Source organism: Oncorhynchus tshawytscha, linkage group LG09, assembly GCF_018296145.1.
Source record: "Oncorhynchus tshawytscha isolate Ot180627B linkage group LG09, Otsh_v2.0, whole genome shotgun sequence".
NCBI lineage: Eukaryota > Metazoa > Chordata > Actinopteri > Salmoniformes > Salmonidae > Oncorhynchus > Oncorhynchus tshawytscha.
Genome location: NC_056437.1, coordinates 23,100,572 through 23,118,190, shown reverse-complemented (window position 1 = coordinate 23,118,190; position 17,619 = coordinate 23,100,572). Strand labels below are relative to the sequence as shown.

The 17,619-nt window shown below is 42.3% G+C and overlaps 1 protein-coding gene across 2 annotated transcripts in view; it reads left to right on the top strand.

Annotated features, from left to right (window-relative positions):
- LOC112257606 (F-box and WD repeat domain-containing 11-B) overlaps positions 1–15,381 on the top strand; it is a 34,355-nt gene extending 18,974 nt beyond the window's left edge. For both annotated transcript variants that reach the window (XM_024431301.2, XM_042326688.1), the window contains exons 9-13: positions 8,850–8,968; positions 9,128–9,238; positions 13,308–13,386; positions 13,478–13,642; positions 14,446–15,381. In XM_024431301.2, coding sequence (XP_024287069.1) covers positions 8,850–8,968; positions 9,128–9,238; positions 13,308–13,386; positions 13,478–13,639 — 471 coding nt within the window. In that variant the 3' untranslated portion in view covers positions 13,640–13,642; positions 14,446–15,381. The remainder of the gene's footprint in view (positions 1–8,849; positions 8,969–9,127; positions 9,239–13,307; positions 13,387–13,477; positions 13,643–14,445) is intronic.
- The last annotated feature ends 2,238 nt before the right edge of the window (positions 15,382–17,619 follow it).

Sequence of the window (17,619 nt, the reverse complement as noted above, 5' to 3'; positions counted from 1 at the left end):
GACAAGGTAGGGTTGGTATACAGAAGATAGCCCTATTTGGTAAAAGACCAAGGCCATATTATGGCAAGACCCGCTCAAAGCAAAGAGAAACGACAGTCCATTATTATTTTAAGACATGAAGGTCAGTCAATCTGGAAAATTTCTTGAACTTTGACAATTTCTTCAAGTGCAGTCTTAAAAACCATCAAGCACTATGATGAAACTGGCTCTCATGAGGACCACCACAGTAACGGAAGACCCAGAGTTACCTCTGCAGGATAAGTTAATTAGTTACCAATATCAGAAATTGCAGGCCAAATAAATGCTTCACAGAGTTCAAGTAACAGACACGCTGAAACCTGAACTAACGGCCTAGCTTTAAAAGCTGACAGTATTTTTCTATACTTTTTATTTTATTTTGAAACCTGGGGCTCTGTTGTGCTAAATTGCTGTAAGCATTGCTATCTGTCCCAGGATCCTGACAGATTCCGTGTAGGGGGAGAGACGCGAAAACCCAGCTAGCCTCGCTGGCTCTGCGGTCTCAAATGGAGGCCGCTATTGAACGTTTCCAGCGTTACAGGGGCTGTGTTTACTTTGCTTTGTTCCGGTACAATGTGGACCGCAATGACTTTCAATGTAGCAACTGCTTGCTTGCGGAGGACTGCAGGAGCGAATTAGCTACTCTTAGCAAGCAAGTAGCAAACCTACATAAACTACTTGGGAACCTACGCCCACCTACTTTTTATTTTTCTTCTACCCCAGTAGCCGAATGCTGCTCTGGTCTGGTGGACGTTTCGCTGTTGTCGGCTCTCCACAGCCGACTGGCCGGTGCTCGGCAGGGTTCCATCCCCGACGGGGTCTCCACCTTCCCTCGAGAACAGAACTGTTCTTGACCCAACCAACCAGCCATGGAGGTACGTCACTCGCTGTGGAAGTCGAAGAAGGCGTCCTCTGGCAACAGGGGTCTCCATGTAGATGTTGAGCCCGGAACTGACACAGACCAGAAACAGCTTTGCTGCCCTGGATCGAGGTTCCGGCACCTTCGTCCTTGGTGGCTTCCCAATCAAGATCGGATCCGGAGTTACCTTCATCCTCTGTTCTGTCTCCCTCTCCGGTGGCTTCTATCTCGGGTTCAGATCCTCAGAGCTCCCAGCCTCACCAGACCGCGAGGCTGCCTGAGAGACCCGTCCCAAAAACCCTGTGCTACCAAGGAGCACGAGTACAGGATGTAACAAGGCTGCTTCTGACTGTTCTACCGCAGATGCTGGGAGCTGACACTGTCGTAGTCCTCCTGATGTCGTTTGACCCCACATGGATTATCTCGGAACATTTGAAAATTGATTTTAAATAAAAGATTTTAGCCTTAAAAAAAACAACTGCCAATAATTTCAGGTCCAGTACCATTTGTTGGGCAGCAGGTGTGAAAGATTGAGCAGCCTGCTGGCATTACACATTTGGCTAACATACTACTGTAGCTCTGCTGGAGTCGGTTTTATTGATAACTTGGACACCTTCTGGAAACGGAAGATACTCTACAGGAATGACTGAGTTCATCCAAATCTTGGCTCCTGGACGCTGTCCATACATTTCAAGGCTGCGTTGAAACAATGACTGGTAAATGATCCAAGACCAGCTCAGTTAACCCCTACCATTGTGACAAGTCGTCATAATGCTGCATCAAATCTACATGATCTTAGGGGCATTGGCAAACACAATGTAAGTAACTTAATTTATGTACCCCTAATTGCACCGAATACATCTGTTTATCCTATTCGCACGCACCCCGCTAACTAGCTAGCCATTTCACATCGGTTACACCAGCCTTATCTCGGGAGTTGATAGGCTTGAAGTTATAAACAGCGCAATGCTTGAAGCACAACGAAGAGCTGCTGGCAAAATGCACGAAAGTGCTGTTTGAATGAATGCTTACGAGCCTGCTGGTGCCTACCATCGCTCAGTCAGACTGCTCTATCAAATCATAGACTTAATTATAATTAATAATTAATTAATTATAATATAATAACACAGAAATACGAGCCTATGGTCATTAAAATGGTAGAATCCGGAAACTATCATTTCAAAAACAAAACATTTATTCTTTCAGTGAAATACGGAACCATTTATCTAACGGATGGCATCCCTATGTCAAAATTGCTGTTACATTGTACAACCTTCAATGTTATGTCATAGTTATGTACAATGCTGTCAAATTAACTACGGCCTTTGTTAGGAATAAATGGGCTTCACACAGTTCGCAACGAGCCAGGCGGTCCAAACTGCTGCATATACCCTGACTGCTTGCACGGAACGCAAGAGAGATTACACAATTTCCCTAGTTATAAGAAATTAATGTTAGCAGGCAATATTCACTAAATATGCAGGTTTAAAAAATATATACTTGTGTATTGATTTAAAGAAAGGCATCTATGTTTATGGTTAGGTACATTTCGCAAATGTGCTTGTTAACTCTTGATTCTAGCCATCCCGGATCCGGGATCGTGAATACAGCCTCAAGCTCATTACCATAACGCAACGTTAACTATTCATGAAAATCGCAAATTAAATTAATATGCTAGCTCTCAAGCTTAGCCTTTTGTTAACAACACTGTCATCTTAGATTTTCAAAATATGTTTCTCAACCATAGCAAAACAAGCATTTGTGTAACAGCTAGCGCATCTAGCGTAGCATTTAGCGTTAGCATCAGCAGGCAACATTTTCACAAAAACCAGAAAATCATTCAAATAAAATCATTTACCTTTGAAGAACTTCAGATGTTTTCAATGAGGAGACTCAGTTAGATAGCAAATGCTCAGTTTTTCCTGAAAGATTTTGTTTATTTGTTTAGGAGAAGGAGTGTAATTATCCCCGCAGCTCCGTTTATTCATGAAAATCGCAAATTAAATGAAATGAATATGCTAGCTCACGCCTTTGTTATCAACACTGTCATCTCAAAAAATATGCTTCTCAACCATTGCAAAATAAGCAAAAGCTTCAGTCTTCAAATTTTCACAAAATCCAGAAAATCATTCAAATAAAATCATTACCTTTGAAGAACTTTGTTTTCCAAATTAACTCCATTTTTCCTGAAAGATGATTTGTTTAGGAGAAATTGCGACTGAAACAAATGGTAAAACGTTGTTTTTTCCAGAATCAAATATCCTCATGGTAAACGTGTTTTCAATCCTCAAGGTGTTTTTCACATATCTCTTCATGATATATCGTTAGTTGAAAGCCTCCTCTCTCCTCTCAATCACTGGATGACTGCGTGCAGCTTGTAGATTATGCACCAAATTAGACAAAGGACACCGGGCAGACACCTGGTAAATGTAGTCTCTTATGGCCAATCTTCCAATGATATGCCTACAAATACGTCACAATGCTGCAGACACCTTGGAGAAACGATAGAAAGGGCAGGCTCATTCCCGGCGCATTCACAGCCATATAAGGAGACAATGGGAAACAGAGCTTCAAAAATTCTGCCCATTTCCTGGTTGAAGTTTCATCTTGGTTTCGCCTGTAGCATGAGTTCTGTGGCACTCACAGATAATATCTTTGCAGTTTTGGAAACCTTAGTGTTTTAAAGCTGCCAATTATATGCATAGTCGAGCATCTTTTCGTGACAAAATATTGCGCTTAAAACGGGCACGTTTTTATCCATAAATTAAAAGAGCGCCCCCTATATCCAAGAAGGGATATAACACGCTAGATAACTACACATGGTTGACGATATTACTAGTTTAACTAGTGATTATGTTAAGATTAATGCTAGCTAGCAACTTACCTTGGCTTCTTGCTGCCCTCGTGTAACAGGTAGTCAGCCTGCCACGCAGGTTCCTTGTGGAGTGCAATGTAAGGCAGGTTGTTAGAGTGTTGGGCTAGTAACCGGAAGGTTGCAAAAACGAATCCCCGAACTGACAAGGTACAAATCTGTCGTTCTGCCACTGAACAAGGCAGTTAACCCACCGTTCCTAGGCCGACATTGAAAATAAGAATGTGTTCTTAACTGACTTGCCTAGTTAAATAAAGGTGTAAAATATTGATTACCGATTTGTTATGAAAACTTACTCGGCCCTAATTAATCGGTCGACCTCTAATTGTAAGCAGTAATCATGAGCCTATAAAACAGAGTTACTGTTAGCACTGAGGTGGTGTGCAATAGTAGGTAGACCACTTTATACAGCTCACCCTGCACTATCAACTCCAATATAAATAACATGAGTAAGTCTACCTCTAAGCTTCCCAGTAAAGCATTAAAAACAATCAAGCAACCCAGAAAAGTGCTAAAAATAGCTCATATTAACATACGTAGCCTAAGAAACAAGGTCCATGAAAGAGATTACATTCATATTCTATCTCTGAAACTCACTTAGATAATACCTTTTCATGATACAGTGGTAGCAGTACATGGTTATAACATCTACCGAAAAGACTGAAATGCCAACGAGGCGGTGTTGCGGTCTATATTCAGAACCACATTCCTGTAACGTAATATGGCTACAGGTTCAACTCATCTGCCTCACCTAAAGCCCATTATTGTGGGAAGCTGCTATAGACCACCAAGTGCTAACAGTCCGTATCTGGATAATATGTGTGAAATGCTTGATAATGTATGTGATATCAACAGAGATGTATATTTTTCTGGGTGATTTTTATTTTATTTTAAATATCGACTGGCTATCATCAAGCTGTGCACTCAGGAAAAAACTTAACTGTAACCATTGCCTGCAGCCTGGATCAGGTTGTCAGTCAACCTGCCAGGGTAGTTACAAACAGCACAGTAATTAAATCATCAACATGTATTGATCACATCTTTACTAACGCTGCAGATATTTGCTTTAAAGCAGTATCCAAATCCATCGGATGTAGTGGTCACAATATAATAGTCGTATCTAGGAAAACCAAAGTTCCAAAGGCTGGTCCTAATTTTGTGTATAAGAGGTCATACAAGAAGTTTTGTATTGATTCATATGTTGATGATGTTGGTCCGTGGTGTGTAATGAGGATCAACCAGACGCTGCTCTTGACGCATTTATGAAACTTCTTATTTGAGTTACTAATAAGCATGCACCCGTTAAGAAAATGACTCTTAACTGTTAAATCCCCCTGGATTGATGAGGAATTGAAAAATTGTATGGTTGAGAGGCAAAAGGTATGGCAATTAAGTCTGGCAGCCCAACTGATTGGCAAACGTACTGCAAATTGAAGTAATCATGTGACTGAACTAAATAAAAAGAGAACTACACTATGAAACAAATAAATTATATAAAGAATGATAGTAAAAAGCTTTGGGGCACCTCTTAGGGATTGCGGTCCACCTGTGACAACATCCGGTGAAATTGCTGAGCGCCAAATTCAAAATAAGAATCTAAATATTAAACATTCATGAACATACAAGTGTCTAACATCATTTAAAAGCTCAACTTGTTAATCCAACTGCTTTGTCAGATTTCAAAAAGGCTTTACGGCGAACCATGCAATTATCTGATGACATCACCCCACATAAATACTTTTTCAACCAGCACCGGAGTCACAAAAATCACAAATAGCAATAAAATAAAGACATTTTCTTTCTGAAGGTCTTCCTCTGTTTACATTCCCTAGGTTCCCAGCTCTACACAATGAATGTTCGATAAAGTCCTTCTTTATATCCAAAAAAGTCAAGTTTAGTTGGCGCCATTGATTTTCAATAATCCACTCCTTCAACATGCATACAAAGGAATCTAAAAAGATACCAGTAAACTTTGTCCAAACAATGTTTCTAATTAATCCTCAGGTACCCTAATATGTAAATAAATGATCATATTTCAGACGGAATGAACAGTGTTCAATAGAAAAGGGAAATAACAAAGAGCGCGCCCTCATTCACGCTGGCCAAAAGCCTACATTTCCTGTTGAGAACACCTTGGATAAACTACAACTACTTGTTTGTTTTTCAAGAAACAAGCCTGAAACCCTTGATAAAGACTGAAATCTAGTGGAACCCATAGGAACTGCAATCTGGGAGCTATTGTTTTTGTATATCACATAGGCTTGCATTGAAAATGCATGTGACCAAAAAACAAAAACTCTGGATGGATTTTCCTTGGGTTTTCACCAGCCATATTAGTTCTGTTATACTCGCATGCATTATTTTAACAGTTTTAGAAACTTCAGTGTTTTCTATCCAATTCTACCAATTATATGCATATCCTAGCTACTGGGCCTGAGTAACAGGCAGTTTACTTTGGGCACATCGGTCATCTGGAAATTCAGGATACCGCCCCCAAGCCTTAAGAAGAATTACATTTTGGGGAGGAAAAAGCCACTCTGCTCCATTCATTGAATCAGATTGCTCATTCATCACAAAGCCCACTGATATTGCAAACTACTTTAATTACTTTTTTATTGGCATGATAAGCAAACTTAGGGATGATGTGCCAGCAACAAACGCTGACATTACACATCCAAGTATATCGAACCAAATTATGAAAGACGAGTTGTACTTTTGAATTCCGTAAAGTCAGTGCGGAAGAGGTGAAAATTGTCTGTCAACAATGACAAGCCACTGGGGTCTGACAATCTGGATGGAACATTACTGAGGATAATAGCAGATGATATTGCCACTCCTATTTGCCACATCTTCAATTTAAGCCTACTAGAGAGCGTGTAACCTCATGCCTGGGGAGGCTGAAGTCATTCCGCTACCCAAGAATAGTAAAGCCCCCTTTACTGGCTCAAATAGCCGACCAATCAGCCTGTTACCAACCCTTAGTAAACTTCTGAAAAAAAACCTCTTTGACCAGATACAATGCTATTTTACAGTAAACAAATTGACAACAGAATTTCAGCCTGCTTATAGGTAAGGACACAAAACAAGCACAGCACTTACACAAATGACTGATTGCCTGAGAGAAATTGATGACAAAATGATTGTGGGGGCTGTCTTGTTAGACTTCTGTGCAGATTTTGACATTATCGATCATAATGTGCTGCTGGAAAAACTTATGGCTTTACACCCCCTGCTAGAATGTGGATAAAGAGTTACTTGTCTAAGAGAACAGAGGGTGTTCTTTAATGGAAGCGTCTGAAATATAATCCAGTTAGAATCAGGAATTCCCCAGGGTAGCTGTTTAGTAAAGCCTATGTATGCAGATGACTCAACACTATACACGTCAGCTACTACGTGTACTACTACTAAGAGCGGCAGTTAGTTTCAGAGTGGGTGGCAAGAAATAAGTTAGCCCTAAATATTTCTAAAAGTGTTGTATTTGGAACCAAACACTCACTATATCCTGAACCTCAACTAAGTCTTGTAATAAATAATGTGGATATTGAGCAAGTTGAGGTGACTAAACTGCTTGGAGTAACCCTAGATGGTAAACTGGCATGGTCAAAACATATTAATGCAGTAGTAGCTAAGATTGGGAGAAGTCTGTCTATAATAAAGCCATGCTCTGCCTTCTTAACTAGGGCCTGTATGACCTGCCTTGTTTTGTCGCACCTTGACTACTGTTCAGTTGTGTGGTGAGGCGCCACAAAGGACTTAGGAAAATTGCAAATGGCTCACAACAGGGCAGCATGGCTGGCCCTTGGATATACACAGAGAGCTAATACTAATAATATGCATGTAAATCTCTCCTGACTGAAAGTGGAGGAGAGATTGACTTCCTCGCGACTTTTATGAGAGGTATTGATGTTGAATGCACCGAGCTGTCTAAACTACTGGTACACAGCTCGGACACCCATGCATACCCCACGAGGTCACTTCACAGTCCTCAAGTCCAGACTATGGGAGGCACACACTACTACATGGAGCCATGACTACATGGAACTCTATTCCACATCAAGTAACTGACACAAGCAGTAAAATTAGAAAACAGATAAAAAAAACACCTTATGGAACAGAGGGGACTTTGAAGCAACACAAAAATTGGCACACACACGATAACATACACATGGATTTAGGACTGTAGACATGTGGTTGGGGCCTGAGAGCACAGTGTGTTGTGAATTTTTTTTTTAAATTAATGTATAAACTGCCTTAATTTTGCTGGACCCCAGGAAGAGTAGCTATTGCTTTGGCAGCAAAGCATATGGATATTATGGATCCATAATAAATACAAGAGACTTGCTTGGGCCAAGAAACCCGTCTAATTTGTTTTTCAACAGGACAATGACCCAACACACCACCTGTCTAAGGGCTATATGACCAAGAAGGAGCATGATGGAGTGCTGCATCAGATGACCTGGCCTCCACAATCACCTGACCTCAACCCAATTGAGATGGTTTGGGATGAGTTGGACTGCAGAGGGATTGAAAAGCAGCCCACAAGTGCTCAGCATATGTGGGAACTCCTTCAAGACTGTTAGGAAAGCATTCCAGGTGAAGCTGGTTGAGAGAATGCCAACAGTGTAAAGCTGTCATTAAGGCAAAAGGTCGCTACATTGAAGAATCTCAAATATAAAATTATATTTTTATTTAACACATTTTTGGTTACTACATGATTCCACATGTTATTTCATATTTTTGATGACTTCACTAGTATTCTACTAATATATATATATATATATATATATGAGTAAAAAATAAATAAAACCCTGGAATGAGTAGGTGTGTCCGAACTTTTGACTGGTACTGTATGTGTTTACATTAATGTGTTCATCCAGCAGCACGGTATTGTTCTCTCTGACACGTGAGTGTGTGTCCAGACAGTGACTAGTAGAGATGCATTCTAATGAAGGAAAACCAGAAGGATGAGGTTTCAAGAGATTCACAGTTTCAAGAGATTCACAGTTTGTCGACATGAAGAATTATGTAGGCCAAATGCCTGTTTGTGTTGGCCCCATGGGGTTGTGTGTTCGCTCATGTTTTGCCTTGTCTCCCCTGCAGGTGTGGAGCACCAGCACGTGTGAGTTTGTTCGCACACTGAACGGCCATAAGAGAGGCATTGCCTGTCTGCAGTACAGAGACCGACTAGTGGTCAGTGGCTCATCTGACAACACTATCCGGTGAGTGTGTATGTTTGTTCATGAGGGTGAAATCTGTCAGCTGTGTGTGTGTGTTACACTGGTCTATATTTATAGAACTATAATCTGGAGATGAACATAATTTGTCATGACTGTTCTCTCAAATGTTACTGAACTAACACTGATTATTTTTCTCCTCAGGTTGTGGGATATTGAGTGTGGGGCATGTTTGCGCGTATTGGAAGGCCATGAAGAGTTGGTCCGCTGCATTCGGTTCGACAACAAAAGGATCGTTAGTGGAGCCTACGATGGGTGAGAGGCTTTATTCCTTTGTGGCAGGCGTTAGCCTGAGCTGATGTCTCACTACTAATGGAGATCTGACCCTGAATGGGTTTATTCCCTCACTCTAATCCTGCACTTGGCCATTGTTTATCCTTGTTATTCTCTCACTGCTAATCGGACTCTTGGTCTCCCCATCTCAATCCCAGTCTCGGCCAGTTAATCATAATAAATCTGTTAGGCTGTTCAAACTTTTTAAAAGGACAGAGTAATGGATCTTCCAGTTTATCCAGTAACAACTTCAAAGTCTCTAGTCTATTGCGTACAGCTCATAAACTCAAAAATGAGATTATCCACTGACAAGACTTGGGAGACTGTTGTTCAAATCAAATTTTATTTGTCACATGGTTAGCAGATGTTAATGTGAGTGTAGCGAAATGCTTGTGCTTCTAGTTCCGACCATGCATCTGTAAAAGTTTGAGTGTTTTTGATGTCAAGCCGGATTTCTTCAGCCTCCTGAGATTGAAGAAGCACTGCTGCGCCTTCACAACGCTGTCTGTGTGGGTTGACCATTTCAGTTTGTCCGTGATGTGTACGCCGAAGAACTTAACTTACTACCCTCTCCACTACTGTCCCATCGATATGGATAGGGGGGTGCTCCCTCTGCTGTTTCCTGAAGTTCACGATCATCTCCTTTGTTTTGTTGACGCTGAGTGTGAGGTTATTTTCCTGACACCACACTCCGAGGGCCCTCACCACCTCTCTGTAGGCTGTCTCGTCATTGTTGATAATCAAGCCTACCACTGTAGTGTCGTCTGCAAACTTGATTATTGAGTTGGAGGCGTGCATGGCCACGCAGTCATGGGTGAACAGGGAGTACAGGAGAAGGCCAAGAACGCACTCGTGGGGCCCCAGTGTTGAGGATCAGCGGGGTAGAGATATTGTTACCTACCCTCACCACCTGGGGGTGGCCCGTCAGGAAGTCCAGAACCCAGTTGCACAGGGCGGGGTCGAGACCCAAGGTCTCAAGCTTAATGACGAGTTTGGAGGGTACTATGGTATTAAATGCTGAGCTGTCGTCGATGAACAGCATTCTTACATAGGTTTTCCTCTTGTTCAGATGGGTTAGGGCAGTGTGATTGCTTCGTCTGTGGACCTATTGGGGCGGTAAGCAAATTGGAGTGGGTCTAGGGTGTCGGTGATATGGTCTTTGACTAGTCTCTCAAAGCACTTGATGACGGAAGTGAGTGCTATGGGCCGATCGATCGTCATTTAGCTCAGTTACCTTCGCTTTCTTGGGAACAGGAACCATGGTGGCCCTCTTGAAGCATGTGGGAACAGCAGACTGGGATAAGGATTGATTGAATATATCCATAAACACATCAGCCAGCTGGTCTGCGCATGCTCTGAGGACATGGCTGGGGATGCCATCTGGGCCGGCAGCCTTGCGAAGGTTTTCCTCACGTTGGCTGCAGTGAAGGAGAGCCCGCAGGTTTTGGGCCGCGGTCCGTTCAAATTATGTAGTTAAGATAGTATGTCTGTGTCACGTGAATTTTCTATCCCAATGATAATAACTGACAATCAATAGCTCTGACCAATCCCTGAGGTTTATAAGACCGTGGGTATAATAATAATTAGTCAAAGACTCTGCTTATGCAAAAGGTTTGTACAGTTTATTCAGAGAACGTTCTAAAGTCAAGAATACAAAGACATCCATTTTATAGCTGTGCACATACTTCCACACAAACAGTAGATATCCTACGCACATACATACACACAAACAGAAGATATCCTATGCACATACTGTCTCACTACCCAGCCGACAGAGATCAGGGAGACCTTGACCTTGAGACATACTCCCTGTTCTCTCCCAAATCTCTAGTCAGGTCGGCGCCAAATTTTGCTCAGACAGTCTGTTTAAAATACCATAAAGACCCTAATTCTGACTAGAACTACACATGTATTGATTATAATTTTATACATTCTAATCAATTCCATACAATTTTATGGTTTCAGGGTGGAATATTCTAATCGTTCAATTAACAGATAAATCCCATTAACAATCCACCCTTAATGACTAAATAATACACACTTATACATCAATTGTATACAAGAATAATCCAGACCAATACATTGCTTATCATATCCTGCCATATGTTACACAATCTATTGCAAGCCCAACGGTTTCTCCCCTCTCTGGGTGGGGAGACCTCCTTCCCTGTTCAGTGGTCATAAGTTGTCTGCCACAGTTCCTTGTCTGCTATGATTCATACCCATTTCCATATGTTATACAGTGACAGGGTGGAAAACAGTTAATTATTGCCTAAACATTAACTACAAAAATTATACATATTTTTATTAATTTTGTCAATGTCACTCAATCAACCTCACAAAATAAATATATGTATTTTCATTACTTATCCATCAATGACTGTTATAGGCCTACATCAGGTATCCTAACACTTCCTGTTAGGGTTTTTATTACAGTCTTAAAGATCAAAAAACATCCGCTCTTAGCCTTTTTTTATCTTACTAAAGTCCTCGGAACTCAACCACCCAGTCAGGTCCCTCATTGTCTTGTCTGTTGTAACATTCTCTGTCCTATTGCATGTTCTTACTTCCCCTACGTCCCATCCGTGTGTGATGTATCGAGCCATACAATAATAATGTCCTCCTGTGAAAGGGGGAAGTCTGGATGTAATGGGCACATGGGGATACAGTTAATGCAGATCAATGCAACTCATTGTCTGGTTTCCCTGCCTTCATGAACAGCTTTACCATACAGGCCATACCCCTGGGTGTATCAATTCCATCAAATGGGAAGGGAATGGTTGTCAACTGAGGTTTTGCTGTGGCGCAGGCATAACTTTCTTCTTTCGCTACTGATCTGGCTGTATACTGAATCCATTCTAACCATAGGTTAGAATCCCCAAAACCAGTTTCCACCTCAATCATTTCCTTAAGATCTTTCGTCTGCACTATCCGCACCGGCCCTTGGCTCTGGACGGCTCTGCTGTCAGTATCTGTTTTGTCAGGGGCTCTGCTTGTATTCTGGCTGACTATAGAGCTATCACCTGCCCTAACGTCTTCTACCCGGAATGGCACTAGGGTATCAACCGAAACCCGATCAAATCCAACATACCATAACACGAGATCCTCTTCCTTTTACGTATTTAATGGTAATTCATACCTTTACGCAGTACTTCTCTCGCTCCGGATTACAGTCCAAAACCCTCACCTTCACTATACTCCACCTTCTTCCATACTGGGTATGTGGATTTATATAGCCCTCTCTCTGTGTGTGAGCTATAACCTGTTTCCATGAACTACACGGGAACCTGCACAGATATCTTCCATAACGGCTCATAGTCCTAGACTGCCAAGGAGTCAGAGACCCCATTTGGTCTACATAGAACTCCACTGAGACATCTTTCCCAATCTCCACTCTTACTTCCTGTTTATCCAGATCAAGTGATCTCTTGTGCTTGGTTAATACAAAATCCTCATCGTCTAAACTATGGGTTAAGTTACCACCTTCTGCATTCTCGGATGGGTCATGGTGTATTAAGAAGATGGCTCCCACGATAAGACAGCTCAGACCAATCAGCACTCCTGTAAAGCCCCACCCTTTCCCGGAGAACACAACATCATCATCTAGAGGCTAGCCCATACTTTCACTTCTATGAACACACACAGGGAGGATAGGGCGGGGTCAGGGATCTTTGTTAGAGAGGTAACCCCGAACCCTATTGGTATTCGGTTCTTCTCCTAACTCTGATTGTTCGACCGTGTCAGTGTGTCTTACCCTCTTGCAATGTGTGATATGAACCCAGGTAGCTCTTTCAGCTATTCTGACTACGAAGGCTGTCACCAGGAGCACTTGGTATGGCCCCTCCCAACGGGGCTGCTTCCCATCTATTCTCCTCAGGGACTGGATTGAGTGAATCACCTTCTCCTGTAATTCACCTGTAGAGCATAAAATCTTGGACATATGGGTTTGGTTAACCAACAGCCTTCTCATGTGTTCTGCTAGTATATCTTCAATTTCTATGCCTACTTGTTCTGGTCCCTAACACATACAGTCTGTTTTCTTTCTTTGTAGTAAAATCAAAGTATGGGACCTGCAAGCTGCTCTGGACCCTCGTGCCCCTGCCAGCACCCTCTGTCTGCGCACACTGGTGGTGAGTCTAGCCTGGATCTAGAATATGGCGATTGTGGCAATGATTATAAGGATAGTTAATGTAGATGATACTGATGAATGTTGTTTTTCAGGAGCATTCTGGGCGTGTATTCCGACTACAGTTTGATGAGTTCCAGATCATCAGCAGTTCCCATGACGACACCATCCTCATCTGGGATTTCCTGAACGTGTCGACCAATGGACAGACTGAGGGCCGGTCGCCCTCTCGCACGTACACATACATCTCCAGATAGCAGGTATTCACGACTTGCACACATTCAGAAGAGTACACACCTGCATACACTCACTAGAACTAACACACACTGGAGATGAAAAGAAAACATTTTATTTTTTTATTTGTATAAACCAGATTTGGATCTGATTCAAAATATGTGGCTTTTCAATAGATACGACGTATGTCTAGTATGCACGCTTATGTCTTACTTTATTTTGCCGGATATGTTAAATTTGAACTCATCCCTAACATGCATGTTATCCTAAAGACATGTAAATGAAGTGACACACCAACAGGATCAATTGAGCAAATGGGGTGCACACGCAGAAAAATACAAGTTGGCTTTTCTGAGTGTCTTATTTGTTGACACTCATCAATATGCCATTGCCAGTAGCAGCAGGATGAACTGCAGATATTTTAGATGGGTGCGATGCAAGACGTAAAAAAATATGTGCATGATAGCTGTGGGTCCATACCAGCCTCTCAATTCGTATTATTTCTGTAAAAGCCAATTTATGCTTGATCTGAAAAGGGGATCGGAGGCTTCGTATGGAGGGTGTGATGCAATTGCGGAGCATGTAGAGACCAAAGCCTTTAAGTCTGCTCTATATTTCTGTTTACTTTATGCGTTGCTGACTCTACCTTTTAAGCCAGCCATCCTATTTATTCTATTGATCTTCAGTCTACAGCACTTGTTTGGGTAAGCTCTGCAGCTCATGTACAACTCCAAAATGTTTTGCTTGGTGGCGGGACTACTGACCTAAATCTAATATACCTACAAGCTAACATGAATAGTGTGCTGAGTGTGTGCGTCTCTCTCTGCAGGGCAGGCCCGGTGGTGTGTGTGTCTGTGTCCGAGGACAGTCCTGATTTGCCAAGTCAATGTGTCAGAGGTCAAGGAAAGGACCCACCCTCCCTTCCCTCCATCATCCTCTTTGCACCATCTCTGTTGTCCTCCTGGTGTTCATGTGGAGGGGTCATCCCTCCCCGATCGGCCATTCAGTGCTCAAACGCACTTCCCCTTACCCCTCTGAAAATCACACAAACACACATACTCTCACACACAGAGCGGAGTCTATTAGGTCACACTCTAAGCCCCACCTCCCCTTACTCTGCTCCCTTAAGACAGAGGCCTGGACATGAAGGAATCTGAACTGAATGGCTGAAGGAGGGGGCTGGAGATGGCCTGTTAAAGATGCCCTGGGGTGGAAAAAAGAGGCGGGTCCCGGGGCTCAACTCTTCTCATCCTGACTGAGTGACAGATACCTCAGGCCTGCCCCTTGGACCCAAGGACTGTATCAATATTGTTCCTTTCTCATTTTGTTTGGTGGAAGAAAGAAAAAAGACTGGAAGAGAGAAAGCTGACGTGTACATTACTTTACTGCATGGATGAATGATGGGACAACCGTGTGCTAGTGACCTATTTGTTTTTCTAACTTTTACTTTTTATTTGGGACTTTTAATTTAGCTTTCTTTGTTACATTGTACTAAGAATTGTAGTTTCTCTTTCCAAACCCCTCTCAAATTAACCCTCTCATATCCCTAGTTCTCTACCTTGCGTCCCTCTTTCACTTTCTCTCCCTGTCTTGTTCTGTCCTCTTGCTGTCTGCCTGTCTAGGTTCTGAATGATCCCTAACTGAGCGGAAATTAGTTGTAAACAGCATTGTCTCGTCTAAAATGGTGTTGTATATTGAAATGATTTTTTTAATGAAAGAAAAACCATTAATACAAATAAAGTACTTGACTGTGAAGGAGTGTAAACCAGCGTGTATGAGCAGTGTTTGTTCAATATCATGTAACTATGCCATCAGTACTGTATGTACAGACCAAACCACTACTCTGACGCGGACCGAGTTTGGGAAACACTGGTGTAGTGTATCAAGGGGATAATCATGGGTTAGTCTGCAGACAGGGAATTCTGGAGCACAAAAAGGGTGATCAGGAATGCAGCAATGCACTGGAACCCACATTCCTCTACACATCCAGCCCATTCTCTGCCTTGCACACATTGAGGTGGTTCAATTAATCTCACCTGGGTGTGTTTTCTCACATGCAAAAAGTATTGCTTTTGAGCTGTATCTGCAATTTAAAAACAAGTTAAATTCAAACATTAATTTTATGGAAAATAAATGTATGTTTCTAGACTATGCACCATGCTGACCGAGCGGCACAGATTACTGTTCCATTTGAGAAGGGAGCTCCTTTCGCCCAATGACGTAACGGCCTTAGCCTGTTACTCCGCATATTCAAATCCTCCCATTCTCTCAAGGAAATGTTCTATGGTAATGAAGTGGTTAACTAGTCAGTTGCATAACAGAATGCATTCAACTGAAATTGGTCTTCTGCATTTAACCCAACCCCTCTGAATCAGAGAGGTGCAGTGGGCTGCCTTAATGTCATCTGCGCCCAGGGAGCAGTTGTTGGGGGTTAACTGCCTTGCTCAAGGGCAGAAGGTCAAGAGTTTTCCACCTTGGGGATTTGAACCAGTGATCTTTCAGTTACTGGCCCAATGCTCTTAACCACTAGGCTACCTGCCACAATGAGAGGCTTTACCTCTTGCCCCTCCCTCCTCAGTACTACAGGGCAGAGATGGAAGAGAACACAAGGGGGGTGCAATAAGTAGACCAGAGCAGGCTGTTATTGGGCAGTTTCACACTGGAAAAAAATCCTGTCTAAATGGGACGTTCCCTCTCTCACGTGAGCATGCCAGAGATTATGAAGGAACTGTGAGCGAGGGAACGCTCACTTACACAGACACGAACCGTGATCATTTATACAACATCTTCATTTATCCACCATATTTGCTACAGGGCACACATGCCTGTGAGAGTCCCAGCTGCAGGAAATGATTATGGATGTGGCCCTCAATGAGGCCACCATCCAGTTATGGAAGGCTGCACTGCTCACAAATAGATACATCTATAACACACATGTTAGTGTATAGGTACTCTCTGTTGAAGCTCGTTTCCCATTTATCAACTCAAGACTTTAGTAGTTGTATTAACCTGATCACCATTGATTCTATGTATTGGCAGGTGCATCCCATCCGAGAAAGTCTCCATAGGCTCAGCTCGTTTTCCAAAGGAAGAATCAATTGACTTAATCCCGTGGTTTGGCACATATTCTGTGTTCCGTGCAGATGCTCCCAGTGACCACCAAATGGAACTTATACACTTTTTTTTATTTGTATGAAACACAGCAGCAATGACTCCGAGCATGGTGTCAGCAATGTCTAGGTTATGAGTTGTCCGCGGACCAATTTCAATTATTTTTAGGGGGTACTCAGGTCGGGGTCTCCACTTACTTTTGAGAGTTAGAATAATAGAATATACAAGGTGCAATTTAAAAATTTGGTTGTGCATCAGCAGTCACTCAATTAGCCCACATCAGCTACATTTTTTTAGATTGCTGGCAGCTAGACTAATTTACCAATCTAAACTAGTAAGCATGGTCGAACTACTGACCAGGTTGGGACCTATTGCTTATCAGATATAATTAACTGCAAACATTTGCCTCCGCCCCATGACAAAATGAGTAGACTTGCATGAAATGAGTTATGAAATTGCTAAATGTTCTCTGCCTCGTGGTAAAATGTGTAGAATTGCAGAAAATACATTTGTAAACGTCAAATGTTTTCTCCTTCATGAGGTGGGCCACTAAAATGTCTTGCTCGCAAGCTAGGGTGTATGGATGTGGGTACGCAGATCCACAAGGCACTGTGGCCCCTCATGATGAGATCTGTTTGTTTGTGGCCCCCATCAAAGTTGACCATCCCTGACATGGACTGACCAGGTGAAAGCTTTGATCCCTTATTGATGTCACTTGTTAAATCCACTTCCATTGGTGTAGATGAAGGGGAGGAGACTGATTTAATAAGGATTTTTAGGCCTTGAGACAATTGAGACATGGATTGTGTATGTGTGTCAAGAACTACAACGCTGCTCGGTTTTTCACGCTCAACGGTTTCCCGTGTCTATCAAGAATGGTCCACCACCCAAA